At 40.2% G+C, this 22695-nt stretch overlaps 1 protein-coding gene across 2 annotated transcripts in view; it reads right to left on the bottom strand.

Annotated features, from left to right (window-relative positions):
* ZEB2 (zinc finger E-box binding homeobox 2) overlaps positions 1 to 22695 on the bottom strand; it is a 106198-nt gene that overhangs the window by 25223 nt on the left and 58280 nt on the right. For both annotated transcript variants that reach the window (XM_075180931.1, XM_075180932.1), the window contains one exon: positions 1017 to 1274. In XM_075180931.1, the coding sequence (XP_075037032.1) occupies positions 1017 to 1274 (258 nt within the window). The remainder of the gene's footprint in view (positions 1 to 1016; positions 1275 to 22695) is intronic.

The raw sequence follows: 22695 nt of genomic DNA, 5'->3' as shown, positions 1-22695 counted from the left end.
GCATTGCTCAGTACCATTGCTCACACAGAAACAGGGGTAGCAGTGTTCTTGTTACTCTCCAGTCTCCAGTGCATTGCTCAGTGCCATTGCTCACACAGAAACAGGAGGGGTAGCAGTGTTCTTGGCACTTGACAAAAATTGACTGGAAATGACTGAAAATTAATGTTATTGAGGTTAATAATAATGTAGGAACAAAAAAAGAGCCAAATTATGTGATTTTAGCAAAAAAAAAATAATAGGGATTTTAGAAAGAAATAGAGATTCAAAGCCAAAACATGCGAGGGTGGTTTTACCAAAATCAAAATCAAAGCACAAACTTAATCCAGATCCAAAACCAAAACCAAAACACAGGGGTCAGTGAACATCTCTAATATGAACGATATGCCTATAGAACCGATAACAAATCACAATGTCCGATCATCTTAGGAGGCCCGATGGCTGTTCCCATTTACAAGAGAAAATTAGACTTTGTAGTAAAATGAAATTGATATTTCACGCCAACCAAGTGTCACAGCAGAAGAAGCTGCTTGGCAGAGGTGCGAAGGTCCAGCGATACAGTTCTACTTTTGCTTCAACCTTACACACTGGATTTGTAAGGTTGCATTGCATGGAATTTATAGTTTATGGGTAGAGTTGGCATGATGATGGTGAAGTCATTCTGCTGTGTGGTGTTGTTGGCGAAAGACTGGCAGTATTTAAGGCCAAATTTCACCGGCGAAATGTGTAACGGCCAAATGCGCGAACAAATTTGGCTCCTCTGGGTATGAAATATACTTTACGTAGGAATACTGTATACTATCCATTTAAATAAAAATGTAAACTGAATTGAAATCATTCATCCACTTCAAAATATATAATGAATATTGATTTAGTCGGACGGTTGAGATGAATCGACTTTTTTGGCTCTTGTACACAACAACGTCAATATGCTGATGACCAATCCCCAAATCTACGCAAACTCTTCACCAATGGAAGCGATCTCTCTATAAAACTTTTGAAGGCATCTCTGAGCTTACCTGAACCATCTATGGAAGCTTTCAGAAGATCATCATTGTGCCAGTTGTGATCTATCCCTCCGTCCCTCAAATCATCTTCTTCTTCCTCTCTGGCCAGTAGTGCCTGGTTGACATGTGGTGAAGACTCGTGGTTGAGTATACTGGCTGGACTGGGTTCCCGGTCCAAAGTGGTGATAATACCGTCATCTTCAGCAATGTGAAGCTTATCGTCTTCTTCTGTCTCCGAACCCGTGTCTACCACATTGTCATAATTCAATACTGCAAAAGAACAGTAGAAAAGAAAACGAATTAGAATACACTCGCAGTTTATAGTTTAAGAAACATCATTTTAGGCAAAAGCTAGGAATCCTGATTTTTATTTGCATTCATAATACTTCTGTTTATAGGCAAATAAAATCTTTGGTGTTCTCGACTAACCAGGAGAAACTACCTATCTTTGCTATAACTATTATGATCTGAACATATCTTTTAGTTTTAGCAAATTCCGGTTAGAATGCAATATACAGATCTATAGGACCCTTGAACTTTACCCAAATCATTTTCATATTCCAAAAATTTCAGGACGTACCGCTTGGCATCATCAAAACAAAAAACAAAAAGTAACTTATAGGAACCTACTGGTCAATCATGTAACGCTCAGTCCCAGAATTGCTCAGCAGATCCTTTTTTTTTTTTTCCCTTTTTGTTTTTTTTTTTAAACGCAGCCTGTAAATAAGGTCTGTGAACTCAATTGAAGGTGGCTGTTTCTGAATTAGTCAGCCCTCACAAGGCTCTCGGCCTACATGATAGTACATAAATTGTCCACTTTACCAGCAGACAAGAAAGATTAGAGTAATAAACACGGGGCATTAGCTCAGCTACAGAAACACACCATCCGTTACGCACACATGGGATTGCCAAAATACGTTAACCTAACTCTCTAGAAGCATGCACAAAAAAAACAAGCGAGAGCCATGACATCATGGGAACGAGGGAGACAGAAGAGGGGGGGGGGGGAGGCTGAGGAAAGGGAGAGAGGGGGAAAAAAATAAGAAGAAAGAAAACAATTTTCAGGTTCAGTTTGATTTCTCTCTGTCTAATAAAGCCGACCCTCTCCTAAGTTATCAACTGAGCTATCTCAAGTGGCTCTTGCCAGCTATCGGATTATGGAAAAGTGGCAGGAACGAGTGGAAGAGAAGGAAAAATAAAATATATGTTAAAGGATTGTGTGTCGGGATCATAACGCTGATGGAGAATTCTTGAGACGTTTCAATTTTTTTTTCGGCGGTCGTATCTGTTTGCAGGTTACGAAAAGAGAACATTTTTTTTTGTGTGTGTGTGTCATGTGAGTCTGGGGACAAAAAGATTACACCGTGCATATCTGCTTATAATATGATCTTTGTATAATCCGCCGGTCCACACTTGCCTTCTAAACAACTGCACAACAGGTGCAAATTAAAATGAAAACGGTTGCAGCAGAAGCAAACAGAATCCGCTGACCTGGTTTGAATACCAATTGACGGGTGAAACAAAACCTATTCAAGAGGTGTGACCACAAGGGTTTAAACAAGTTCAGGCTGGGTAATGCCTTAAGATCTAGCAAAAGAGAGATATTCTAATGTCCCCCGTTCTAGCTGTGTGGTCCACATATACCTTAGTACAATCAATATTGTGAATCTTTTTCTTTTTTTTTTTCCTTGCTGGTGACAGAGGTTTAACCATTTCTTAGCAACCCACAGACGGCCCTTTTATAAATGTTTCTGAGCTCTGGGGGGATGAGGACGGGGGACAAAACAAAAGATCCTTAGGCCTGGGAATCTTTCAACCCACCTCTTAAAAAGTGATCTCTGGGCACGGGAGGAATAAAGAAAGGTCCAGGAGGAGTGAATAAAATTATCTAAGGCTGGACAGGCATTAAAAGGCCTTTATCCTGGAAGAAAATATGTCTTTTGAGGTCCCTTTTTTTTTTTTTTTTTCCCCCGGTGATGACTATCCGGAGTGACACGTGAGTTCCATCGCAGCGAAACAAGCTGATATATTTTGTTCAGGATTTATAAATTTAAAAAAAAAAAAAAAAGAGACAGATAGATGGATGATTTATCAACAGTCCCCTGAGGAGCCCAAAAAATCGGAACAATTTCAACAAGCAGTGAAGTCATGTCTCACGATGCAAGGTCAGGAACGGAGCATCCATCACATGACAACAACACTTCACGCCTGCTGCTCTCTTTTACCAAACAGAAGTAAATACTTTAAGGGATATAAATAACTTAAGACACAAAGTGGACTAGAGTAACCACATAAACATAACAAAAAAATCACAGCTATCTATAGTCACGCCTACATGCCTTATTTAATGTCTGCAGGCCTAGCTATTCTTATATCAAAACCGTATCTTAAAAAACGATTAAAACTAATTTTTCGCTGCTGTAGTTTATAGGAGCCCGATGGCCTTTGCACACGTATATACTGGAGTTGAAAGTGTTACACGAGTATTAACAATGACATCACTAGTTCCATGAACCGCTTCTTACTGAAGAACCTATAAAACAAATTCAGCCAAGGAGATCGAAGGGAAGACTAATGGGGATATTTGCCAACGTCTGTTTGCATTATGGATCGAGACAAATTATTTTTTTATTGAGATATAACATGGGCCAGTGGTTTTTCATCCACTGGGGTTCCCGACCCTTTAATATGACCTGACTGGCGATTCAGTAGATACCAGAACAGAATCTTTGTGGTTTATTATATCCATGGGGTCAAAATTAGCAAAACAAAAACAAGAATACACGTAAAGCTGTTCTAAGCGACTTATTCAAACCACAAAAAAAGTTGGAAGCCCAAAGAATTCCTTTTCTGTAATTCAATAAACAAGAGGAAAGATGTACTCTTCTCTGGCTGGAAATAGACACTAATTCTACATGCCTCTCAAAGGAGGAGGAAAGACAGTAAAAAAACAAACAAAAAATAACTACTAAACAGCAGTGATAAATGGCCAAAAAACCAGCACTGGTAACCAATTCCTCACAGTAATCTTTAGGAAATTAATTACAATCCGTAGCATTAGATGCCTTGCCAAAGAGCAGCCGTAATTACGTTTCGTACAGGTAGAGATGGAAGACTGCCATGGAATCCCACGATTACAGGATAAGAGATAGTAAGGCTTAAGTTGCGCACGACAATCACTTGCTAGGCTATTCTGACAGTATTTAAATGTTTCCTTTAGTGCGAAGCAATAATATTACGTGCTACAAAAACAACAGCGGAAAAAAGGACGCAGTAAAAATCTTGGTGATGTCACCAAACGCGGATGACCGACGGCGTTCTATGAATTGCGGAGACAAGTTTACTGGAAGGTATATTAATAAAACAAAAAAAATAAGCTCATCTGGATATTGTTAACAATCCATTAATCAGTCATCCTTTTGTATCATTTGTCGTGTAATGATTATTATTATTTTCTGCTTTTTGGCTCAACGTCTGCGGAGCGTGACATTTCAAGATCACCTCTACCTGCTACAAGGAAATCGAGACGTTGAGGCTTCTGCTACTTAGTAAGCATTGCTGATAATTAGTCTGACATTTAAAGTAGTTGAACCATTATCTGTGACTGTAGGAAAAAGTTGTTTCCTAGTGAGCCTCTTCTCACAGATGTATGCTACTTTGTGAGTTGTGGAACACAGAAGCATCTGTTCCTAATACATGGGGTATTGATCATAGTGACTTTCTGCCTTGGGAAACTTGAAGGGGGAGGGAGGGAAGAGTGATCCCTGTGTCAACGTATGTCGCTTCGACAAAACTCTGTTTGCGGAAGAGGGGAAGAGGCAGCAAAAATAATTAGCGATTGGTCAGTTTATATTGATAGAGTCCACAAGCCATTAGGTGAGCCGTGCATACCAGCAGAGATTCATCAATGTGTTCAAAGTAAAATTCTCCATTTGTCTGTCACCTTCACACATTTTATGATAAACAGGAAACCTTGTCAATGTTGATGGAGATGTCTGTTGTACAGGAGATTACACTGAAATAAAAGTGATTGGCAGCTGTTTGCAAGAGGTTCTGCAGCAGCTACTGGAATGCTTACATCAGCATACCTCCCAAAACTTTTACATGGCCATTTAAGATATGTATAGAAAAATATAAACGATTTCTTAGTGACATGGACACCAGCATTGCATAAGCCTCCTTCGATAATTGCAGCATTCATCATAATTGTCACACGCCATATAGAATTTCAATATAACGCACTTTTACAATGGGTGCTGTTGCTCCCAAAAAACTGTCACTATCTAAAATGGGAACAAAAGCAACCAAATGAATGATAGTAACTCAAATAACTTTTGACTGGATTGGCACATATTCCAGAGACCCCTCTCACCACCCCCAGTTCAGTTTCTGGATATAATTACTGAAGGTATAAAGAAAGTACATAGGTGTAAATAGTGGACAACAAATTATACATGACCACAGCTATTATGATAGAAGAATAAGGAGACAAGGGGCCTGATTCATTAAGGATCTTAACTTGAGAAACTTCTTACTTCAGTCTCCTGGACAAAACCATGTTACAATGCAAGGGGTGCAAATTAGTATTCTGTTTTGCACATAAGTCAAATACTGACTGTTTTTTCATGTAACACACAAATACTTGATAGCTTATTTGTACACTGAAATTTAAAGTTGATATTTGTGTGCTACATGAAAAAACAGACAGTATTTAACTTATGTGCAAAACAGAATACTAATTTGCACCCCTTGCATTGTAACATGGTTTTGTCCAGGAGACTGAAATAAGAAGTTTCTCAAGTTAAGATCCTTAATGAATCAGGCCCAAGAATAGAGCTTGGCCCCCTAGTCCAAAACTCTGTACCATGCAAATAAACATAGTCATTCATTAACACAACACAACCCTATACCCATTACTGCTGCTAAAATGCATATACATTGAACTTGGAAAAGAACAATAGCCCGAATAAAGGATAAATACAAAGAGAAAAGAACAGGACTTCCTATGCTCAGAACACATTATGATAATAACCCACTCGCCGCCAGAGGGCCGGAAACAGGATGAGAATCCACAAACTTCAAAAAACAAATTAAAGGACAACCCGGACATCCCATAACTCTCATACGGACTTTCTATACAGCCCACAATATATTTATATAGACTCCCGGTATAAACAATGTCTACGTTAAATGTGCCTAACATTGACTTTCATATATATATAAAAATAAAATTACACAACTAAACAGAACAAAAACATCTGTCGTCACTGGTCCCACAATAATAACGCAAAGACAAATGCAAACATCTCATAAATAAAATCACAACGCAGGCTTCACATAGGGAAGATACTTTGTAAAGTAGTTGGGAGTCGTGGCATTGTGATCCTGCGTCAGGGACCTTGTCTTGAGTTACGTTTTTGAAACCTTGGACTTAAAACCTTGACAAGAAAATGAGGAAACACTGTCCTTGTGTAAGTTATTGTGTCTAATACCTTCCTCTAAGAAAGATTACACCATGTAAAAAAGCCCAATGACTAGCGCAGTAAAAATAATAAAGTACAAATAAAAAGTACAATAAAACTGTTACGTCCATTGCTTTAGGTATTGCAGCAGTGGGAGCAGCCTCACATCCATACACATACAATAGGCATTAACATAGGACAATATCTATAGCCGGAGGACAGTAGTTTTTGGTCAATACGGGTTGCGATTAATCACCCTACCTGTAGCCGGAATCCCATCATCTTGCATAATTGCAACACATCTCTTAGAAAGTAACCGGTTATATTCCATGTTGAATAATCCTTTGCGTCTTCTGTTCCCCCCATAAAAAAAGGAAAGTTACATTTTGTTCTATGTGACTCCTCTCCTGGCTTGCTGCACTCAGCCTGTACCATCAGCAGCAGTTGTTACTGACAAATGGTAGGTATACCTAAGGGGGATGACTTGCAGCCCATTACTAATAGGAAGAGATGTCTCCTGTAAAAAGCTTTTTTTTTTGTTTTTCTTTTCCCCCCCAGTCAGCTGGGGAGAGCTGATTACCTGAATAGTTAAAAAAAAAAAAAAGGGGGGGGAGGTGAATCCATTAAGGTGGAAATTAGGGACATGTTGTGCTAAAGGAAAGGTCCCAGCACCTAATGATATTGGGGTAAGTTTATTTTGATGCAAATACTCAAGTTCCTTCATTTGCAGTCTATTGCAGGTCGTGAACTATAAGGTGGTCATTTCAGGCACCCAGAGTAGGCACTTTTCTGCTACCAGTGACCTAGGAAGTGATTTGAAATCAATTAATTCAACCAAAGCGCCCGATCACTGCTCCACATTAGAAATTGTGATACTGACATATCAGTAAACCTAAAACTTAATGTGGCATCCAAATTTTATTTTTAAAGTACTTTTTTTTTCATCCCTGGTACCATCCTCTTCCTGTTAACATGCATCAAAACGGAGAACTAGTTTAGCTCTTTTTTTTTTGTTTTTTTTAAATATTCAGTTGCTTTCAAACAGACGAGCGCTCATTCCTGACACATTAAACCTTCCTGTTTTCCAAACTGCACGGTCGTACCTCACAATGGACAAAGCCAGACAGGGGATAGTGACACGACACAGACAAAAGCTCAATGCATTACGGTCACTCTGAACAGGGCCACAAAGGCGACGGAGGCAGCGATGTGTAAATTAAACAATGCGAAGGGGGGGGAAATATTGAATAATTTCTGTCATGAGGCACTGACTAAAGCTGGGCTCTAATTGAATTAAACTCCCATTTATTTGCTCAGGCCTAAACAACAGGCTGCAAAAAAAAAAAAAGAGAGTAAGGTTTGTTCAACTGTTCTGAGGTAAACACCTTTCCTCACCCCTGCACAAATCCACCATCTGTGCTCCCACACACACATGTCCCACCTCACAACAAATGTACTCAGACCCAGAGAACACAGAAGCCAAAAAAGAAAAAAAAAAAACACAAAACAAAACATGAGCAGCACAAAAGCTCCCTAGGCTACCCCTAGATCTAAAGCAGCCACAGGGAGATTGGGGTAATGGCGACGTGGGGCGGCTACCCTGCGCACTGCCCAGGTGAGATAGTCTGCTGCGCCTCTTAGGCTCGACACGCGTCAAGTAAAAGAAAGGTTAAAATTAGAAAATTCAATTTATTTGATAATTTCCCAGAATAATTAGAGTTAATATGGGTTAATTAATATGCAAATCTCTCAGCAGATGTTATGCAGCAGGGCCTGTGTGAGAAAACAGCCTTTGCTTTCTCCTACGTGATTCTGGCTGTCAGTTATTGGGTATAATTACTGTAACTAACCGAATACACACAAAACCTTTGGAATATCAAATCGTTACAGTTTAGGTACCGCTGAAACCACCACTTTGCTGCAATAAAAAGCTAACAATTTCTTTCACAAAATAGAAGACTCTCTCTTTTTTTTGTGTGTGTTTCTTCTTGGATTTAAAAGAGAAGAAATTAATCAACTGAATGTTTTTTTTTCTTCGTCTTAACTATGGATAATTAGGTCAGTACATTCCAATAAGCGATGTCACCAATGCACACGCCTAACCACCTGCAAAATCAAAAAACATTGTTCCCCAATCTTTCCCTGACCAATGGCAGCGCACGGTGCCAAGAGCCTGTCTCTTTTCCCATTGCAGAACGACACAGCTTCTCAATTTAAAGGGGTAAGAAAATAAAGGGTCCCTACAAATGAAAGAAAACAATTACAGTACGATTCTATCATCCTTCACATTTGTGGGACAGTTTAATGGCTATGATAATATTTTTTTTTCCTATTCTATTCTCTTTACACTACAACTTTAAAATATCCTCTCTCTCTCTCTCTAGATCTGGGTATCTTTTTCACACAAAAGCACAAATAAAAATGAGCTTACTGAATAGCGTACAAATATTGAAACAACTATCATCTTCTAGAGGAAGCAAAACAGCAGGAGGAGAGTTGTTGTGTGCATAATGTTTACAAAGTGGGGAAATCAAAGATGCATCTCGCAGCGCCAGCTAACTTGTGGTCCTGATGAGCACACATTAGAGGCCAAAGTGGCTTTAAAAACACGTGACGCGGCCAGGGAACGCTGTATTAGGAATTGGCCCTGTAATTAAATAGTTACTCCCTTCTTTTTACCACAAAATATATGAAATAAGCCCAAGCAGGATGAGACAGGGGCTTGTCACAATCAGCTGTCATTGTTGTGACTCAGTTTAAGCACCAATAGTTATGTGATCTAATGCTGCTTTCTGACAACATCCCCCTCCCAAAAATTGTGTTGGCTCCTGACTGCTAGGAGTGGGCATGGCCTGGTGCCACTTGTACATGGCGGTGACCCCTCCTGTCACCCCCCCCCCCCCCCCCCCCCTCAAATCCCTTTCAGGTAGTGGAATCTGCTGACACCGACATCCAGTCTATGCTTCCCTGTCAGCTCGAATCCTGGGTGTGGTAGTAACCAGACCGATAGCCTCAGGACATAACCTTGCTGTCCTCAGGAAAAGGTGCCTATTCAAAAAGCAGTGCTCAGCGCTATCTAAAGTTAACCCATCCAATAAATCAGTGGGAACAGTTTTGCCAAAACCATGACTGCTCTGAACCATGGTTAGTAGCCATTGGGCTAAACTTCTGCTTTATACAAAGGTGGTGCAAAATGCCAAAATATACTAAAATTATTTTTTTAAAAAAAAATACAATAAACTATGCAACTATCCCACTATATATATACTACATTGCTACCATACATTGTAACTTAGCATGGTGTATCACAAAATGTAGTTTTCTCTTTGCTGCATGGAAATCTGTTAGAGAAAGTAAAAGCCAATTGCATTTGAAGGTAGAACCCATTAGATAAGTTCAGGAATAGCCCTTAGACCCATCTCTCTGCTATTAGTTATAAGAGATAACTTTCAGCTAGAATCATTACAAGCTGTAGTGCTGACATAGGCAGAGGGGTGGTATGAAGGGGGGCGTGGGGGTGGGGGGAACTGGAGCAGGGAAGGAAAGTTTAGACCCAAACTGTCCGGACTAGAAACCCTTCTGTGGTGAGTGCATGAAAGTCTGATAAGACTTTTATCTCCTGCAGCAGAATTGTACTGTGCACACAGATAACGCCGGGCTGCAGAACGTTTCACACTCACGCACTTATCAATGCCATGTGTTTGTATAGACCTCAAACACTTATCTAAATCCCTGAACTGAAAGTACAGGACCTCCACTGAAAGGAAGATAGGGAAGGGTGTTTGGAAGTGTTGTACATGATAATGTTCCTGGGCCTGCTTTGCAGCAGCTCTCTGGACTGATTGCACTTGCATTCTTGCCTGGGACAGCGTGGGTTAAGGTCCTGATAAGAGATAGGTACTGACGAGGTGCAAGTCTTGTTTACAGTCCCTGCAAAACAGAACTGACTGATTGATTTCTATCAGGTTTGCTTGACCTAAAGCAAATTATAAGTGTGAAGAGATTCAGAAAGAACTTAAAAAAACGTATCTCCTGATTGTGTGGGCTTGTTACACCTATAATCACTAAATGATGGTTGTAAGTGTAAGCATGACATTAACTGGTGCATGGCTAGCAATGTAAAACAGGTGCTGTAATCTCATAGTTGCCTACTCTCCCGGAATGTCCGGGAGACTCACGAATTTTTGGGAGTTCTCCCGGACTCCCGAGAGAGCAGGCAAAAATCCCGGGTCCAGCTGGCGCCGTTGTTGAAAATGGTGGGGGCGGGGCTAAATGCGCCATCGTGGCCTAACGGCGCACCACGCGTGGCTACTCCCCCCTCGACTGACCCCCTCCCGGACAGCTGCCTTCAAAAGTAGGCAAGTATATGTAATCTGTATCAAACAATCAGATGCTGGCATATTTTGAATACAGTGAAGCAAATATTAGTTTTTGATATTCCCTAAATGTAATTCCACATTTTAGAAGTGAAATAATAAACTAAATGACTATGACCATTGCACCCAGCGCTACGGAATTTGCTGGCGCTATATAAATAAATGATGATGATGTCACAAGCTCCCAACATGACTGCGCAACTGCTGCGATGTCCCAAAAAACGAATCCCCCTCCTCCATTACTTTTATGACAGAAAAATAATTAAAAAAAGAAAGTAAAAAACAAATTCAAATCACCAGAAAACTACTTCTATGCTGCCCCTTGAACGCAGAGGTCGCCAATCAGTGGCGCACGCAGGGAGGGGGGGGGTTTCCTGGGTCTCAGGAAACCCCCCCTCCGCTAACTAAGCGCCCACCATATAACCCCCCCTGACAATCCTGCGTGCGCCCCTTCCAATACATAGTTGCCGCTACTTCTAAGCACTGTCTTGGCGGACCTTGGAGAGAACTACAAGTCCCATCACGCCATGTTCACTAAATTTCCTTTTAACATTCTACTTCTGCACTGTAAATGCTCCACTTCAGTGAATATCAAGTTGTAAAGCCCATAAAATGAGAATATATGGTGACGATAGCTACTAGGAGGACAGAGAAAGAAATTTTTTTTTGGGCACTCGGTCAATTTTAAAAAACAGGGACATGTCCAACAACTATGATTGTCCAGTAAATGCATATAACTTCGCCAAAGTCAAGAAAACTAAAGAAACAATGGTATTGGCACAGAAGAATGTGATATGTTTAATATACATATATATATATATATATATATATATTTATATATATATATATATTGCTGAACAAGCCATCATTGTATAGCATACCTCACAACATTTAGACTTGCGAAATCAGAACAAATTAAATCCCACCCATTTTTTATTGAAATTCTGCCGCTTTCATGTAAGTCCCACCCATTAGACGGTCAGACAATTGGGACTGTTGTGCCTAATTCGGGCGGCATCTATAGCACACGAGCTATCTGCAAACCCAACAACCACACAACAATTGCCCGTCAACAACCTCCCCTTACATTCTATAAGTGTTTTTTGTAGAGATTTGGGGGTAAATTTATCAAGCGGCGGGTTTGACAAAGTGGAGGTGTTGCCTATAGCAACCAATCAGATTCTAGCTATCATTTACTTAGTACATTCTACAAAATGACAGCTAGAATCTGATTGGTTGCTATAGGCAACAGCCCCACTTTTTGAAGCTTATTAAATTTACCCATTGGTCCTTTGCAAATATTTGTACAAAATGTCAGAGCGTACCAACCAAAAACTGGTTAAAAATACCATAAGTTGTTTGTGTCAGGTATAACTAAATACAGATATCGTAGAACATTGTTAAAAAATTCATATGGAGCTGTTTAATTAACAAAATAGTGCTATGTGCCGTAAAACATTGCAACCAATTAAATTCACGTTCTCATTTTCTGCAGCAGCTTAGAAAATGTAAACAAACTTCTGATTGGTGGCTGTGGGTTAGTGTAAGTAGCATTAGTTATTTTTTCCAAATGTCTGAAACCAAAGACTGAGAAAATCAGCAAAAGTTTTGTAGCTGCGGGCCTCTGTCCTGTTTTAATAAAAAGAGTCCCACTAAAATAAATGGCTTTCGCTAAATATATGCAAATTTCAATGTAAGCAATCATTGCAAAATTAATTTTGCCAGAACTGATTAAAAGCATTAATAAATCTATATGCCGTATTGCTCCGGTCTGATACTGTAAGAATCCTGCCACTTCCTGTAAGATTAATTATAATTCTACAATAACATATTACAGTGCCAGAGAGTATAACTGTACGTTCTGTTAATAATGGCTAAGTCCAAACCTGAGCGGTAATTACGCCGAGAAACACTCATTTGATCATCGTTGTTTTCTGTAACTGTTGATGTTAAGCGTGAAGCTAAATGTGTATGTACCAGGGCTTTCATTGTATATTTTATTTAATGCAATTTTAATTAAAATCATCAAACCTAGCTGCATTTGTTCCCACGGAGCCTTTGCAACATTATGTTAACCACCAAAACCGTCGAGCTGATTGAGATAATAGGAAAGTTAATAACTGCACTCTCCTGTTTTTCAAGGTTGTTTTGAGTTCCTTTCACGTTTTATTGGCTTTTAGGCAGAGGTAGGAGACCTGTGGCTGGCCAGATGTTGGGGAACTACTAAGCCCAGTGTGTGCAGGCATGCTCAGACTTGTAGTTCCACAACAGATGGCGGGCTGCAGGTCGCTAACGACTGTCTGCAGCCATTCAGATTTCTCACCATTATTGCAAAGGGTTTCCACTTAGGTTTAGGGTCATCGTTGGCTCGAGTTGTAGGCAAATGCAAACACCAGGTCCGATATATATATATATATATACATCACAGCTTGGGTACAAGTACTCTCAATTTAGCAGACAAAAAGCTAATTTTAGGAGCAATTGAAAGGATACAGATATGGACATCCTATACATTACAAGTGAAAAGATTGGGAGAGGCATTTGACTATATAATTACAGTGTATAGCTGAAGATATTGGAAATATCCTGTTTAATGATCACCAATATAGCAGGCCAGAAGCAAAGCAAGATCTACATAATACATCTAAATTACCATGGGGTAAATTTATCAAGCTGCGGGTTCCGATAAAGTGGAGATGTTGCCTATAGCAACCAATCAGATTCTAGCTATCATTTATTTAGTACATTTTACAAAATGACAGCTAGAATCTGATTGGTTGCTATAGGCAACATCTCCACTTTTTCAAACCCGCAGCTTGATAAATTTACCCCCATGTGATATTTTAGTCACATAAGACCATTTCTTCGTCTGCTTAATCATACAAACTATAACGATAACTATACAAATGTAATCTGCTCTTAAGCTACTCATAAATAATTCAAACTTAAATGTCTCTTAATGAAAACCGAAACAGTACATGTGCTTAAAAACATTAAAATGTTTCTCTTATATTAAAAAATAAATACACCTACACAATGATATATTTAATTGTACACATAATTCCAACAGGCAATTTTCCCTTGCAGTGCTTACTTTATCACCTGTCATTTTTGGCTCTGCAAATGTTGCAAGTAGACAGAGTAATTAGATTGGACAATTTGGTCTGTGTGTGGGGCCAAAAAAAGATGTCAGACCAGATCAAAAGGATTTTAGCTGTCACATTTGAAAACGTTGTTAGCTGATACGTGTGCAGTCATTCCCAACTTGTAGTGCTCATGTGTGTGGTCAGGATTATATATATATATATATATATATATATATATATATATATATATATATATATATTATACTGATATATACTGATATCTATTTGTCTGTGTAGCAAACACCCACGTTTATTTTTTTGTTTCATGTGATGTGGAATGTCTGTAATATTATAATATTTACAAGTCCCGTGTTTACCCTCATGAGAAGCACAACTGTCAGACCTCACCCTATTACACAATTTCCTCTATTCACCAAACCAGTGGCTCTTCCATAGAGTGATACATTCACAACATTTCCACCTAATTAGGTGTATCACCGACACCACACAATTAAAATGGTCTTCTACAACAAAAGAGAAAATGACTCCGTCTATATAAAGTCGTTCTTACACCTGACTGATAACGAATTGCTCTTAAATGTCGTAATCTTGATCGTTTAAGTATATAGGAGACCTAATGATTATTTTAAATTTAAGTATAGTTTTTTTTTTTTCCTTTTAAACCTTATTGTTCTGTTATTTTAGTGTTTAGTAGCGCAAAACAAGGAGCAGTATGGTAAAGAACTTCTATAAGTAATAATTCTTTTAAAAGCTGTTTTTTGGGGGATTTATCCCTGATTAAGCCAGAACACAAAAAAAATCAATGTAAAGTCAGATTTTGTTGAAAGGCATCTGTGCACAGAGATACCATGGTGTTTTCTGTGCCATAAACCCCTGTGTCGCCAGCTGGGGGTCGGGGATTTGCAGAGGTCGGGGGACCTGGTCTTTCAGATGGGATAAAGATCACAGAGAAAACCAACCAGGTGATGGTCAGACAACAGATCAGCACTATCTGTGTTTTTATTCAAATGATAATGAGTGCACATCTGTTCTCCCTCTGAGACTGTATCTCTGTCACCTGAACAGCATCCCCACTAGGTATGAAATGAGCTACAGGAAATAGCTTTTTTTTTTTTCCCCCCTTCATCTGTCTTCAAACTGCAATGAGAAAATGATCACCTAAACAAGAGTATCCACACTTAGCAAGGATGTCAGCCTTGAAATTCCCTACACTGATTAATTACCGCAATGAGCCGGACCAACCGTAACACTGCGGAACCTTCAGTCCAGCTTTTGATTGAGCGCATTCTAAGAATAATATCTTCATCATCATCATCATTTATTTATATAGCGCCACTGATTCCGCAGCGCTGTACAGAGAACTCACTCACATCAGTCCCTGCCCCATTGGAGCTTACAGTCTAAATTCCCTTATATACAGAGAGAGAGAGAGAGAGAGAGACTAAGGTCAATTTTGATAACAGACAATTAACCTACCAGTATGTATTTTGGAGTGTGGGAGGAAACCGGAGCACCCGGAGGAAACCCACGCAAACACGGGGAGAAAAAAACAACTCCACACAGATAAGGCCATGGACAGGAATTGAACTCATGACCCCAGTGCTGTGAGGCAGAAGTGCTAACCACTAAGCCACCGTCCTGCCCATATCTTGTTGGAGGCCCTGCTAGTAATATCGTTGGATAGTCTTTAATTGCCATCTACTACAAACTCGTTTTTAACCGGAGAACGGCGCTTATGGAGAGTAGCCGGCAATATTTGCTTTAGAGTAAAATTAAATTAAAAAAGGTAAATATTGAAGAAGACAAACATTATTAAAATGACGCGGAGACTATATATATATTTTTTTGCATATGACGTATTTATTTTGCACCTACCAGGTTTAATGCATACATGCGTTATCAATAATGAATTTATTTGATCAGATGCATAGAAGTGTGAATGCTTTAGGTACCCAGGCAAAGGAGAGGTGGTAATTAGCCCAGCAGGATAATTGATGTGTAGATTGCAGAGAGTACAAATGATCAGGGCTGTTTTTGTGCTGCCTTCTCTAGCACCAGTCTTTTAACTCAGTTTTGCTAATGAACATGTTACCTGCTTAGTCAAGCTGCTAAGGATATACATTTACTACAATAGGAACCCCCCTTACTGCATTGGGGGTTAGAAAGTCGGTATGGGATCTTTTACAAAAGGCTTTGATGGAGTATTGCAACTTCTAAATCCCTGTCTAGAATGCAAAAAGTGAAATAGCCAGTACACAATATCCCACTTAGGAAACGGTTGGACTGCAGGAGACCGACTTATTTCATTTGCATAGTGTTTATGTGCAATAACAATAGGATTCTATATGCCTATATGACAATGTAAAGTCCTAGATGAAGGACACAGCCACTGTTCTACTAGAGAAGAGACTGGGTCAGTCATGCTCAGTATTGCTAGGCACAGAGGCCCGGCTACTTCCTGTGTGACCAAATTGGTTCGCGAGTAGTCAACATATTACTTTACATGTACATGTGGCCTGCAAATAGTGGCGGTAGCCATGATGTGGGAGGTGTCAATGTGTATGAGAAGGCAGCCTATCAATTTACTCGGAACTGGTGACATCACAGGAAGCGCCTGACTGAACGCACGCTGACTTGGAGGATGTCGTACACAGACTGCGCCATGTGAGGTTGCCAGGCAGGATGTGATTGGATAGAGCCACTGCACGTCCAATCGGCTCCTTTCTGACAACCTGGCATAGTGCATTCAAAATTCTCAAGGCTGTCATTCATGGAATAATCCATCACAGGTGCTGGTGGGGGTGAGTATCTCCAGAACCACAGGGATCCTGTGTATTGGACCCCCACCCCCCCTGGTGGGAGGGGGATTTAGAGTTATAAACTAATGCCTGAAGTTTCCATTACATATAAGATATGACTGGGACACTTTTACTGCATTTGGCACCAATAAGAAAACCTGGACTGGTATTTACGAACTGAACAACGTTATTGTTAGAAGATAACATTGTTTGTCATTTTCTGCAGAACTATGCAGGGTGATTTCATTGGGTGGGGTCACCGGAGAAAATTCTGTTATTTACCAGTTCGTAGAAAACATTTTTACATAGTGCTGTTTGGTATCAAAAAGCAAGAGGACACCAAGTTTCATTTTAAATTCCATCTGTCCGTAAGCATCTATGCAATGGCGATGACAAATAGACCTAATTTGGGGGGGCTATTTTGTTACAATGTTACAGTGGCTACAATGTTAAACGCTACAATGTTAAACCCAATTACAGTTCATTTTTTAAAGTCATAACATTGTTAGTATATACCCGTAATAATATATCTTTCATTCTGCATAGGGTTTAGTTGGATTTCATAAACACATGGAAATCTCCCCGAGGCTTTCAAGATTTGAATTTAAACTAACAATAGTTAATGAAATGGGCAGTGTTTCGGCAAAGAACGACATTAGCCCGTATTAATGTTATATGTCTGGATGGGTGGGAGAGAGGGGAGATTTAAAGAACTACACAAATGTGTTAAACCTGAATCCAAAAATACATGCAAGGCTGAAATCTGATACACACTGAAATAGCAAGGACAGCAGATTGAATTTATTACCTTCAAAGGGTCAGATTTCTGTCACATTGTAAGTTATATGGAATGTGTTCCTTGTACTCCAGGTATTGTAACCAGTGAATTTGTGTCAAATAAAGCTCTGTCTACATTCCATTAAGATATTTTCATGGACAAGTATTAATAGAAAGTACACTAGCGAACATAACACGACAAGCTATCGCTGGAATTCAAGCCAATCAAAAATGAGACATCAAGAAAAAAACTATTACACTTTGAGATTTATTATTACGGGAAGGAAATATGTTAGCCGAAAGTTTCTGTAGGGGATCTAGTGCATACTTGCCAACTCTCCCGGTATGTCCGGGAGACTCCCGCATTTCGCAAGAGTCTCACGGACTCTCGGGAAAGTGTGACAGTCCTAGTGAAGTGGGCGGAATTAGGTCCAAAACGCAGCGATTCATCGCTGCAATTGCGGCATTTGGCCCTGCCCCCTGCTGTAAAATGACGCGTTTGCATCATTACATCACAGAGGCGGGTCCAAAATGATGCAAATTTTGGAGCCCCGCCCCCCATCACGCCCACCTCCCCCGACAGGCTCCCGGAAGCCAACTTCAGAAAGTTGGTAAGTATGATCTAGAGCAGGCTTGCAACCAGTGACTACCTAGCTGTTGTGGGACTATAAGTCCCAGAATGTCCTGACAGTCACAGACAGCAGCCTGGGACACCTCACACACACACACACACACACACACACAGAAATTAGCAGTGATTTCGACCAAAGTATTATTCAAAATAATGCGACTTTTATCACGTAATGGGTCATGACAACTCTTACAATGCAATGATTTTAGTTAATTATTTTAAACCTTAGCTGCTAGGTACCGTAGATTACACATAACGTGTTAATTAAATCAATTTTATGATTTGGCTCTTTTCAAACATAGGAGAATCCTATTTTCATTGGAAAACAAAACACATTCTGTATCTACAAGTTGTCGTATAATTGGCTGAATGTTAAAACTGGGGGTTTGAAAAAGTGGAGATGTTGCCTATAGCAACCAATCAGATTCTAGTGATCATCTATTTAGTACATTCTACAAAATGACAGCTAGAATCTGATTGGTTGCTATAGGCAACATCTCCACTTTTTCAAACCCCCAGTTTAGTAACTATACCCTAAGGTGCAATACAGGAGACAACACAGTCCAACGCAGAATAAAAGCCACTTGTTAAACTGTCCGCTTTTAGAACATTTCATCCATACAACATTATTCAGCTCCTCATCACTACGAGAGCAGCAAACAATCAGGAAAGCTAATTTCTTAATTAGCTCTGCTCCGGCAGTAATGATTGCGGATCGTGTCAAGTAAAAATCTGTTTGGATTTCTGTAAATTGGAGTCCGACAAGGCTGCAGTTCCATCGCCAACCTGATAAATTTCACCCCCCTGTCTTTTGTTGTTCCTCCAAGACTCTTTCCTGTCGCCATCTCGGTATTTAATCTGACACCGCCAGGCAGGGAGAAGGGCTCACTCTTCCCTTTAAAGAGAGAGTGAGAGAAGGAGAATGGAGGAAGGAGAACGGGCCACGGGGACAGGAGCACTGGCTGTACAGGAAGCCTGCACCCAGCTCCAGCCCTGACACAATCCTTTAATCTTTCCTGCATTCTCCTGGAGTAATACACTATAGTCCTTTCATGTAAACTCAGATAAAGGATTTTGTTTTATTATTTTGCATTGAAAAAAGTGCTGTATTCACGGCCTATTCTATCTTACGGAATAAAACAACGGCAAAAACTGAACTAGAAATTGTAAACTGTTCCGCATCGTATAGATCATCATCAACATTTATTTATATAGCGCCAGCAAATTCCGTAGCGCTTTACAACTGGGGACAAACACAGTAATAAACAATACTGGGTAATACAGAGAGAGAGATAAGAGGACCCTGCTCGCAGGCTTACAATCTATCGCATACTTGCCAACCTTTTTAAACTTCTTTCCGGGAGATCCCAGGCAGGGGGGCGTGGTTGGAGAGGGGCCGTGAATCGCGTCATTTTCACAGCAAGATGCCGTTTGCAGGATATTTGGCTGCTCTACCGGTAGTCCGGGAGACCTATCCGAATTTTGGGAGCCTCCCGGACATTCCGGGAGAGTTGTCAAGTATGATCTATAGTAAATGGCGTTTAAAATCCAATGTGTGGCTTAGAAGTGTAAACCCTAAATACTGCAAACAATTTATGATTTTTTAATTATTATTATTATTATTATTATATATTAATATTATTATTATTATTTTATTATGTATGTGTCACTCCCATGGTTGAGAGTACCACTGTTTGCCTTGGAGTGGATCCCTGTGTTGAAAACAAAGTTGTGATTTTGAGCCAATAAAAAAAAATGCATGAGCATAAAATTATATATATATATATATATATATATATATATATATATATATATATATATATATATATTATTTTATTGATATAATATTTCCTCTGTAAGAATCTGTGTTATTTCATTTTGCAGTGTTAATTACATGTATACTGTACAGACAGCTCTGAACGAGTGCGGATACATACACGCTGGTATGTCATACAGACACTCCTTGGTGAGGGCTCATATTACTGGGCCATAGACCATCCTTAGCTGTATTGTAAATTCATGTCATACCAACACTCTTAAAATTCTATACTTGTACTTCAAACCCTTTTACTTATTTCACTGAACATACATCGCGCTAAACACACAGATGAACAACAAAACAGAGGATCCTGTCGAGCGTGCAAAGTTGTGGTTTGTTTTTCCAAAGTTCCCGTTTCTTATTTGACTTTCACGGCAGGAAAAACAGAAAACGTATTTCAGTGGGCTGGGAAGGTAAACGGTGACAGACATGTAAGGTCATCAGAATTTAGTGGTCATGTTTAAGCCTCCTCCGCTGGGTAAACATTCCTGTGCTGACGGCCCACGATGAAGTATGAGGCTGACAGTTATCGGATCCTCCAGTGAGGTTAAGTCAGAAGAAAGAATTAAGGTTTAATGAAATACCGTGGAAAAAAAAAATCAATTTGTGAAAGTAGCAAAAATAACGGTAACCGAGGTGGAAAATGTGGTCGGAATATGGCAGTGTGCAGTGGTGTAACCATCATCTTTGTCGGGGGAGGCCCAGAGGAAAGGGGGCACTGTGCTGGCCCCCCCACAGGCTCAAAAAAGCAGAGAGAGGCCTCTGAATGATAGACTGGCATAACCGTCCTTCCCGGAAAAAACATTTTACGACTATGGCTATCGGCCTGTTTCGGGGCCACCATTCAATGTGGCCACACACATGTACGGCCAAACTGCATGATACCCAGCTGTTCATCTCTCGAGATCTGCGGCCAGATCACTTCTGGCTTCACTGCAGTCTGTTAATATAGCGGGTAAATGATTGTAATCACTGGCCGAAACTGGCCATGTTCTGACTTCGTGCCTATTGATAATAAGTCGACTGATTTTGATGGAATCATGCTGCTCAGCAGTTGCCTGTGTAGGAGAGGAGATGAATCAAGGCAACCATAAAAAAGACCATTTATATTGAAATAGCCATTGCCCAGGGTTGCACCAAACAGCAGATTCTCAATGCAGCCCAACACATTTTTTTTATCGGACTAAGATTTTAACTCTATCATCTCTGAATCAACAGTTTAAAGGAACCAATAGAACTCTCTGCACAATGACCACAGCCGGATAGTACTTAGCACAAATGATCTGAGGGCCTCCGTGGATATATAACTGAGAAACTCATTAAACTATCAACACGTGACTCAAGTAAGGTGAGAATATCTAAAGCAGCAGAGTCCAAAGTTACTCACTTGTCCACCCCGATATGTGAGCAAACGTTCTACCAAGAGAAAATCTGAACTTTACAATCCAATAAAAACTAAGCCCATTGCTTCCATATCATTACACATAAAGTGTACCCCGAAATGATGGAGGCACTCTCTGCAAAACTTCAGGTGTATAGTGCACCGCTCCAGCAACTTTACTGCATCTAGATCCCAACGTGAAACTGTCATGACGCAATATTCTCCCTTGTGCGAAAAAATGGAGGGAGTTTATTAACAGAGGTGCAAATAGGCTCCTCAGCGACCAATCAGACAGTGGCTTTCATAAACTCATCTCACACTAGACCAGTGTTACCCATGCTTGCCAACTCTCCCGGAATGTCCGGGAGACTCCCGCATTTTGCGAGAGTTTCCCGGACTCCCGGGTGAGTGTGGCAATCTCCCGAATTCTGCCCACTTCACTAGGAAGTGCCCCACTTCCTAGTGAAGTGGGCAGAATTAGGTCCCAAACGCCGCGATTCCTTGTAGTGGGACTTGTAGTTTCACAACACCTGGAGTGTCACAGGTTAGCCAACACTGCACTAGACCTAACAAAACCAATAGATTGTCATGGGTTAGAACACATGTACGATTGCACTTTTGTATATTTATGCCGCACTTATAAATCACCAATAATTTAAGTACATAGCACATACCTTAAAAACTAATAGCAAACAGATACAGAGGGGGAAGAGGGCACTGTTCTTGAGAGCTTACACTCTTAACTGTTGCGTCCAGATGAGTAATGACTCTCGATATCGTCTTATGTGAGTGAGTTCTCTGTACAGCGCTGCGGAATTAGTGGCGCTATATAAATAAATGATGATGATAAAGAGGTCGGATGACAGATACTGTTACTTTCCAGTGACACGTTCCTTGGGATACGTGTCGCAATCATTAGACAATTAGACTAATACCTACAACGATTTTACCCGGGAAAGACTTTTCTCAGGACCACGTGGAGCCCGCACAACATAAATTCCTGCAAGTTACCTGACTCAGCTGTTTGCAGAAATCAAATTCAGTCAGAGATAACAGCTAATCATTTGTCACTGTGAGAAGCAATTCCCGGGAATCAGAGGGGACCCTGCCGCTTCAATCTGCCGGTCTGTCAGATTGCTAGAAATTACATTCTGCACCGACTAACCTCTGCACTTCAATTGTTAACAACAAGCAGCTACGCTCTATCAAAACACAATATTGCATGACCAGACACAGCTTCTCATGTGTTCGGTTCCAAAGGAAAGAAAAAACCCAGAGAGAACTTCGCCAGTTCAACCGCCTGAATCTCCATATCACCAATCTGTGCCGCGTGTCTGAAA

Source organism: Mixophyes fleayi, chromosome 7, assembly GCF_038048845.1.
Source record: "Mixophyes fleayi isolate aMixFle1 chromosome 7, aMixFle1.hap1, whole genome shotgun sequence".
In the NCBI taxonomy this organism is placed as follows: domain Eukaryota; kingdom Metazoa; phylum Chordata; class Amphibia; order Anura; family Limnodynastidae; genus Mixophyes; species Mixophyes fleayi.
The sequence above is the reverse complement of the archived record's forward strand: the minus strand, read 5'-3'. Positions and strand labels throughout refer to the sequence as shown.